This window comes from Adiantum capillus-veneris, chromosome 8, assembly GCF_014529385.1.
Source record: "Adiantum capillus-veneris isolate H3 chromosome 8, ASM1452938v2, whole genome shotgun sequence".
Classification (NCBI taxonomy): Eukaryota; Viridiplantae; Streptophyta; class Polypodiopsida; order Polypodiales; family Pteridaceae; genus Adiantum; species Adiantum capillus-veneris.
Window position 1 is genome coordinate 67,227,870 of NC_140938.1, and position 9,320 is coordinate 67,237,189.

The 9,320-nt window shown below is 40.5% G+C and overlaps 1 protein-coding gene across 1 annotated transcript; it reads right to left on the reverse strand.

Moving 5' to 3' along the window:
• Nucleotides 1-7,647: 7,647 nt before the first annotated feature.
• LOC147452287 (protein DMP4-like) lies at nt 7,648-8,590 on the reverse strand. The gene has a single exon (XM_086518912.1). The coding sequence runs from the start codon at nt 8,498-8,500 to the stop codon at nt 7,697-7,699; it is 804 nt and encodes a 267-aa protein (XP_086375038.1). The 5' UTR covers nt 8,501-8,590; the 3' UTR covers nt 7,648-7,696.
• Between the last annotated feature and the right edge of the window lie 730 nt (nt 8,591-9,320).

Here is a 9,320-nt window from a genome sequence, read left to right on the forward strand (position 1 = left end):
ACATAGAGAGAGAAAACTAAAAAGCTTGTTAATCATATTCGGGACCAACTATGTTCTCGAGATACCTAAACATGGATGTCAATACAAAATAGAGAGCTTGTTACGTGGGGAAAACGATGATTTCATCAAAAGATACCAAAAAGGTGGTATTTACATCATTTTTGCAAAAGAAACTCATGGTGCAAAAAACTATGTGTGTGCTTTCTCCATTTAGTCTCTTGATTTTTGATTTTCTCTCTTAGTTGGCAATTTAATCTATACTATTATAAAAGGTGGAGGGATTTACACACCCCCCCCCCCCCCCCCCCAAAAAAACAACCAAAACACACGTGTGTGACTCCTCCTTCATCCAGCATGTGTTCTTTGTAGCCCCGACCACACAAGCACGCGCGCGCACACACACACACACACACACAGAGGCAACCGAAGGCAATCGGGTGTACTAGTTTTCTTTATAATAGCACGCATATCGCCCTCTCGTTTCTCAGCTTTTGAGAATCTCTTATGGGGGGCACATGCATCCCTGAACGAATGTGCCTAGGATAGAACCCCAACTTAAGGTCGATGAAATTGGACCTTCAATGGGAAGGCCCAATTTACTCCAAATTTGAGATATGAGGTGGCAAAGCTATTCTCTTAGGGGGTGGGCATGTGTGGAAAAAACCTTGACACATGGGGAAAAAAACCACAAATGATGTTTTCTTTGTTAAAATTGAAGGGGTCAATGGGAACACCTAACCAGGCCCTTCACGTGCATTAGACTTACCCAGTTCGTGGGCTTCAACGTCAACGTGGGAGGTGTGCGCAACCTGTGTGACATGCGAAGTTGCACCAGATAATACTCGTAGGAGCGCTAATACGAGTTCACAGGAGTGCAAGACAGTGACGGTAGAAGGAGAAACGAACATCGATGGCTTTCATCAATAGATGAATGCTTTGTTCTCGGCTATACCATCTATCCTGGTCCAAATTCCATTGGAGCCTTTGCTCTGACTCGCTTAAATGGTGGAATTGATGCACAAGTTGCAGAGTCTTGCGGCGGGAGCATGTTCTTTTCTCTCACCGAGTCTCTTGAGAGACCGGAATTTTGAGCACATCGCTGAGAGGCGGAGATACGACACTGACATGATAGGTAGAGTGCATTGGAGCACTGAATGAGGACCATACTCTAGTCGAAGCATAGTCTTTTGTATTGACATCGCACAAGTGGAGTTCACATTATTACAAGGATACTCATTTTATGTAGTTTAATGCACCGTTTTGCACTCACAAATGTTCACATACTCTCTACAATTTTCAAAGAAGTCACGGCTTACCATATGCATATTGGCACCATGTATGAAACTTGTGGTTGTTTTTGAGACATACACCTCAACTTCCTCCAAATTGTTAGCTACTTTGGAGCACAAGGATTACATGCTTGCTAGATATAGGTACACTGTTTTTACGTCCTTTTGGTAGTGTCTTTTGGTAGCAGTTTCACTATGGGATGTTATGCATTGATAGATGTATTTTCTTTAGCGCTTAGAGTGCCATTGAGCTCTTTTGAGAGGAGGTATCCATGTAGGGATTTATCTTACTGCTTGCATCAATTTGTGATGCCTATTTGTGCGCGTTTTCACTCATGTTGATTTACAAACACTCCCTACATTGTGTGGAGCCATTTTTTGGTATTTTTTGACACTTTCTCGGCCGTTTTTGAGACTCGGATCGGAAGAGCCCTTGCTGAGACCATAGCCAGTGTTTTGTTTCTATTGTTAATTCTTGCGCTGCATGCTTTTTTATTGAGTTGGGGTATTCTCGAATGTTGAGATACCTTTGGTGATACAAGTTGCTCAAGTTTTCTATTTTGGCTATGTATAGAGAGGGATATGTGCATTTGATGCCAAGTTAGCAGCCTTTGGGTGAGTTTGTGGCTTGGTACATGCACAATCTACCTTCTAGATAATTTTGTGGTTTTTTTAATGCATTATTCGGGTTTAGTTTTTTTCTCCCCGTACAAAGGAGACTCTATTGGATTTTTTTCATGAGTCTATTTATGCATTTTTTTAGCATTTTGATCATTGTTTTGGTTTGAGATTTCACTCCTGTTTACAGAGAAGGATCTGCCAAATTTTTGTCAGGTTTCTCGCTATAGTTTTTTGGCATTCTCTCCATAGTACTTAAGCGTTGCAAATATGGACTCTTCTTCTAAGAAGGACATTTAAAATATTAGGAAGTTTGATGGCATGGATTTTTCTATGTAGAAAGACAAAATCTAAGATGTGTTAATCCCAAAAGGATAATTGGAGCCACTCTTTGAGAACCACAAGGTGATGGTTACACAATTGCACAGTGGAAGATGCTTGATGCCAAGGTAGGTCCACTATACACATACACCTCATATAGTCTATGTACTTCACTATCATAAGTGAACTACTGCTAAAGACTAATGGGACAAGCTATGCAATACATATAAAGTAACAAGGTTTACTTGATGAAGAAGCTCTTCAAACTTTGGATGAAAGAAGGTGACATAGTCTTTGAGCACTTAAATACATTTAGTGTACCTTCTAATCAATTGACATCACAGAGACCGGAGCTTGACAACAAAGTGTGGTCTACCCTCTTCATGGAATATATTTTGCATAGCCATTAACAGCACTATGCATGAGGCTTACAAGTTGGCTTATGATGTTGTAGTTTCTAATCTATTCAACAAAGAGATCCGCAGGACATTAGGAAGAGATGGGATCTAAGGGGCCTCTTTATTTTCCATGAGATTATGTAGGTTATTAACGTTTTGACGAATAGGTGCAAGGGTAAAAGCATGTATTGGTGGTACCACTTTTTGCACCTTTTGGTAATACCCTTTAAAAAAAGTGGGGAGTGGTAATTTTGAAAAAAAAACTCAAAACTTGTTGGACTTTATAGTTTTAGATTCACACAAAAAAATATATCCATTGATATATAACATGCTAGTTTATTTTACATGTAACACATGAAGATGGGGATTGTAAAGTGCTACCAAAGGAGTGTCCAAGACAAGCCTTTTTGGTACCACCAATACATGCTTTGGCCAGCAAGCCATGTGTGCAAGAATGGTGGGTGTAAGTGTGAGTTCACACGAGGCTAAAGGAAGAAAATCTTGATGCAAGTCTGTCATGGCCTCATCCTAACGATACTGGAGGAGGAAGAGAGAGAGAGAGAGAGAGAGAGAGAGAGAGAGAGAGAGAGCTCTTGAGAGAGGCCATAAGCTCTTCTAAGGGGGGAGGGGGTTGGAAAAAATATGGCGGTCTCGGAGGAAGACAACCTCAGCTACAATGACCCAACTCTTGCCACAGAGCCTTGACACTCCTATGCACAAAACTTCCACTGCCTCGTCTAAAGCGGGCCTAAGAGTGCTCAAAGGATGCACTTTTTTTCCCAAAAAGAAAAGTGTACAATTTTATGATTTTTATTTATCCATAACTCCTTCAAACCATCTCCAATTTGAGATAGATTATAAATCAATGACATACACACCGAACTCTTTTCCTTGATATGCTACATGATATAATTTTACCCACTGGTAGATTTTAAATTTCATTTCAAGAGGGAAATTTCAACACTCAAAATCTTGTGAAGTTATTTCTAGCTCACACGTTATCTTCAATGAGCTGAAGATGTACAAGAAACCTATCAAAGAGGTTGAGTATAAAAAAGTCACATTTGAGGACATTGCCTCAGAATGTGTGAAAACTCAAGAGACTAGTGATGTGTCTTCCACTAGTAGCACTCTAATGGATAGGGTAGAAAGTAATAGTTAGGCTTTGAAACGATCTAATAGATCCTCTCATCCACCTGAGCGATTTTAGCAAGGGTGGGACAATGCCATGCTAACCGACTTGATGAGCTATCTTGTTACAAAAAAATCCATGAAAATGGATGACAAAGTCAAATGGAGGAGTCTATGCAATCAGAGTACAACATGATTATCAAAACTGAGACATGGAACTTGATTGAATTTCCATAAGACAAGCAAGTCTTATCGTGAAAATGCATTTACAAGAAGAAGTTTACACATGATGATCCTAAGCCTAAGTACAAGGCTAGATTGGTTTCTAAGGAATTCAAGCAACATAAGGGGATTGATGTCGACAAAATTTTGTCACCCATAGTGCTTAAACTACACTACCCATAGTGCTTAGACTAGTAGCCATTGAGGACATGGACCTTGTCCAAATGGATGTAAAGACAATATTTTTTCATGAGGATCTTGAAATGGATGTTTATAGAAGCAACCTGAAGGTTTTGAGCACCTTAGCAGGAAGAGGAGCTTGCATGCAAACTCAAGAAAATAATTTATGTCTTAAAGCAAGGTTCAAGGCACTGGGATGAAAAGTTTGATGCTTGATGCAGTCCCAAGAATTCAAAAAGAGTCAAAAGGATCACTGCTTGTATACATAAAAATTCAATGATGGTTCGTTAGTCATTCTCGTAGTATATGTAGATGACATGCTCATTGCAAGAAACCCCACTTTAGAGATTTCCAAATGGAAGAAAATGTTGAGCAAAAACTTTTCTATGAAGGATTTGAGCAAAAAATATCATTTTCTTGGTATGCATATCAAGAGAGAAAGGAAAAAGAAAATTCATGCATTGTCTTAAGAATCTTATACCCACAAGTTCTTGCATCACTTCAATATGCAAGAGGGGAAGGCAATGAGTACCCCACTATCTTCATATTTGAAACTAAGCAAGGAAGATTCCCCCAAATCAGATGCTGAGAGAGCAAAAATGGCAAGTGTGCCATATTCTTCAAGTGTAGGTAGTTTTATGTATGCTATGGTAGCTACGAGGCCAAACATTGCTTTTGCAATGGGAATGGCTAGTTGGTATATGGTTAATCTTGATAGCAGTGAAACACATCCTCAAATACTTAAAGGGTACAACAAAAAAGTGTTTATACTTCAACAACAATGATGCATCTATTTTGGTTACATGGATTTAGATTATGCCGGTTGCAAATGTAGTAGGAGATCTATGTTTGCTACATTTTCATATTTGTAGGAGGAGCCATTTCTTGGAGATCATCTCTCCAAGGTTGTTTGTCTTTTTCCACTATAGAGGTTGACTATGTTGCAGCATCAAATGCCAACAAGGAACCTATATGGTGGGCACACTTATTGGGAGATTTAGACATTCAACACGTTCCAATTTTGCACTGTGATAGTTAGAGTGCCATTGCTTTGGTAAAAAATCCCATGTTTCACTCCAAGTCAAGACACATTGAGGTGAAGTATCATCTCATTTGGGCTACGTTGATAGATAAGCGATTGAAGCATATCAAGATCCACACTAATGACAACCCGAAGGTGCTCTTACAAAGAGCCTAGCTATAGATCAGTTTGAACATTAATCGCATCAATGGGTGTAGGGTGAACACAATTGTACAAGGGTGAAGCTGTCACGCTTCACAACTGTACATAGTAGCTTTAGCCATAGCCACTTACGACCACCTTGACCTTTAAGTGAGAGATTGGTGGGGTAAAAGCCTGTGTGACCGCCCACCCACATGACTCATCCTATACACACTAACTCTTTCATTTACTCTTCATACGTAACTCAATAAAGACAACACACATAATTCCTATTGTGTGGTGTCCTAAAGCAAGATCTCTATTTCTTTTTACTCTTTTGACATGCACGCATAGGCACACGCCATGCCCTTCAATTGGTGAAATTTTTTGAAGCCCACCGAGGAGAAGATGGATAGACTCAACTATGCTTGAACCATTGACCTTGGAGGTGATTGAAATCAAGCACCGCACCAACTGAGTTACCAATTATGAAAGAAATGTTTGGGTTCTCTAAACCTTTTGTTTGTAGGAAAAAGTACCAAAATGATCCTAAAATTTATGACCTCAAGTTTAAAAATTTACAAAATATGCCATATTTTTGCCAAAAGTTTACTTAAAGTTTCCAAAAACCCTAGAATATCCTTGGTTAATCTTGCAAATATCACCAAAAACACTTCTTCCTTGGCAAAATTTTCATACAATGATTGGTTTTGCCTCAATAGTTAACGATAGGACTAGGATTTTTGATGGTATTAAGGACGATAAAGTTCATTATTTGTTGACACAAACGCCTTTATTTGTGTGCTTAATGGTGAATTTTTTTGTAATTTTGGTTTAAAATCAATGATGATAGTAAGGGATATAGATGGGCTTGAACAATTGACGTTGAGGGAGAATAATATTGAGCACTCATCAATTGAACTACCACTTATGGAAGAAATATTGGGGTTTACGGGAAAAAAGTTATGAAAATATCTCTAAAAAGTCTTAAAATTTATAGGATATTCATCAATTTTTAAACTTTTTAAAAAAATACTAATATTTTGCCAAAGATCTTTCCAAAAATACCAATACTCCCCTTGTTAATATTGCAAACATCTCCAAAGACTTTCTTTTTGCAACTTTTAATAGGAAGATTCGTTCTCTCTCAATAGTAGATGATAGGACTATGAATTTAGATGGTATTATGAGCCCTTGATATTGAATGGTTCATTATCTAATGCACAATTGCCTCTATGTGAACTCATTTGTGAACAACTATGCAAATGTGAAGCAATTGATCTAGACTTGCTACAAGGATAATTTCATAATTCTAGAAATTGGAGGAATATTTCCAAAAATCCCACAAATTCAAAGGTATTTTGGTATTTCTTCTTGTTTATATGATCATGTCAATAATATGCCTCTAATTTGGCTCACCTTATAGCAATCGACACTACCATCAGGCTTACATTACAACTTTAAAACCCACATAGTACCAATTTCCTTTTTCCTAAGAGCCAAGTCACACAAAGACCATGTGCTAGCCTTCACAATAGCATCATACTCATATTGCTTTGCAACCAATCAAAGTTTTGAATTTCATGCTTCATCAAAAGACAAAGACTCTTCTTCATCATACATACCAAACACATCTAAAACATACAGATTTGATGCATAAGAGGCATACTAACAATATGGACGAGTATGGCTAGACGAGGGCTAAGCAAAGGTACACCCGATTTAATGTTGGTCAAAGTTTTCACCAGCCATCTTGGCATACCTCTAGCTTGCTAGGGGCTCACGCTCTCGAAAACTTGTCGTCACACGAGAGAAAAAGGTTATGGGGGTTGGGCAAAGTGTTGTAGCCCCTCGAAAATTTTTGAGAATGCTCGCGTGTTGGCATGGTGTGATGTGTGTGCGCAGAAAAATAGCAAGTGGTTGTGAGTCAACATCCTTTTCTTGGATAGTCCGTGCTTTTACCTCATCGCCCTTCCATTTCGTATGAGTAGGCCCAGTGATTGAAGTCTTGCAGAGCGTTTGTAGCACATACTTGAGTTTCCTTGTAGCCTCTGCAAGTCCTTGGTGGGACAGGGCTCATAGTTCTTGTTATTCACACACACCCATGCACAAGAAGTTTTGGGCAAATTCTCACAATAGTTCCCACATTGTGACTTACCTCAACATCATGAGCTTCTGTGAGGGAGGCACCGTATACCTAGCTAGGTATGCGGTGCCTCTCGAGCAAAAGCTCATGATGTTATGCATTGTATGAAAAACACCGAAAAGATTTCCTTTTCCTACATGAGAAAATTTCTAAATCTTCTTGTGATGAGAGAGAGAGAGAGATGTTAAGAGACCATAGACCATAATATTACAAATTACATTTGTGTGTTTTAATCTGATGCATCGACCAGCCTCTCGAGAAGAGGTTGGTCGAAGCTTCTGCGAGGAGAAGGGAAAAGAATGCAGAGGAAGCTCGCCACAAACCCAACAACAAGCGGCAGGGTGTTTTGAAGCTGCGTTGGGATGAGCTCGGAATTGGGGAGGATGCAGGCGGTGACGTCGGGAGTGAAGAGGGCCACTGCAGTGAAGACGGAAAGAGAAAGCAGAGCATGCAGAAAGTCCAGAGGGCAGAGGTGAAATCGCGAGAGTCGGGATGCGGCAAAGACTTGGGCAGATCGAGCTGGCAACCAGAGGCCGCACGGCGTGGCGACACCATGATACAGCTTGCCGTTCGGCCCCTTGACGGTGTCGGTGAAAGAGAGCAAGAAGCACCAAACACCACATGCAATTAGTAGAATTATGGTCATCACAGGGTAGATGCTGAAGCCGGATCCGGCGCAATCGCCCCCATTCGACATGATGGGCAGCAGAAATTGGAAGAAGAGCAAGGTACCCGTGGGGAGAAGATTGGTGAGATGCCCGGCGCTCTTGACAGAGAGATTGATTGCTTTGATGATGCGGGCTTCCTCCTCCTCACGCATTTGCGCAGCTTCGGCATCTGTAAGCAGGAAGTCATCTTCCCCTTTCTCCTCCTCCTCCTCCTCCTCCACTTCTGTTATTTGTTGGAGCGGCGAAATCAGGGTCTCCTCATTACGGAATGAGTCCGCTTCCAATGAGTTTCGACTACTCGGGAGGCGGGGAGGGGTGTTCTGAGGAGCGGTTGGAGAAGAAGGTAAGAGGCTTCTGGGGTCCATGTGCCAAGACAGTGGTGCTGCAAGGTGATGACATAATTCTGTGCAAAAACATATGATAGATATAAGGGCAAAAGCAGTGAAGTTTACTACACATGCACTTCTAAGGTACTCTTGTTGACCATCAAACTTCTCTTTTAATGAAAGCCATTTTGATTGTAAGAAATGCAGACATGTACACAAGAAGATTTAGAAATTTTCTCATGTAGGAAAACGGAGTCTTTTCATACAATGAATAACATCATGAGCTTCTACTCGAGAGGCACCGCATACCTAGCTAGGTACGATTGGGGGCAGGGGACCCCCGGCCCCCGTGGGAGGGCCGGGGGTCCCCTGCCCCCAATCGTACCTAGCTAGGTATGCGGTGCCTCCCTCACAGAGCTCATGATGTTGAGGTAAGTCACAATGTGGGAATTATTGTGAGAATTTGTCCCAAAACTTCTTGTGGTATAGCAAGCATTGCTTGAAAGTGAACTTGTCCAAGTTTGGCTTGTGGATAGTAGGTATCCACATCTTGACTATATTACCTATTAAAATGCTTAAAAACCCGGGCTTCATTCCTAGCGGCGTAATTCTCATCGTCGACACGTACATGATTTTTGACAGGCACCTTTGCCCTTCAAATTTCTCGAAAATGTATAGTTTATTTGGTACTTTAGTGTATGTTTTGCACATTGTCACCCCTTTAAAAAGGGCAAAAAAGCAAAGGTAATGTTAGTAGGGATGTCGTAGTATTTAGTAAATACTATGCATGATGGAACCAATGGTTCTATTGTCTCGTGGGTGACTACCCTCATCACTATATCACACGGGCATGGTCAAA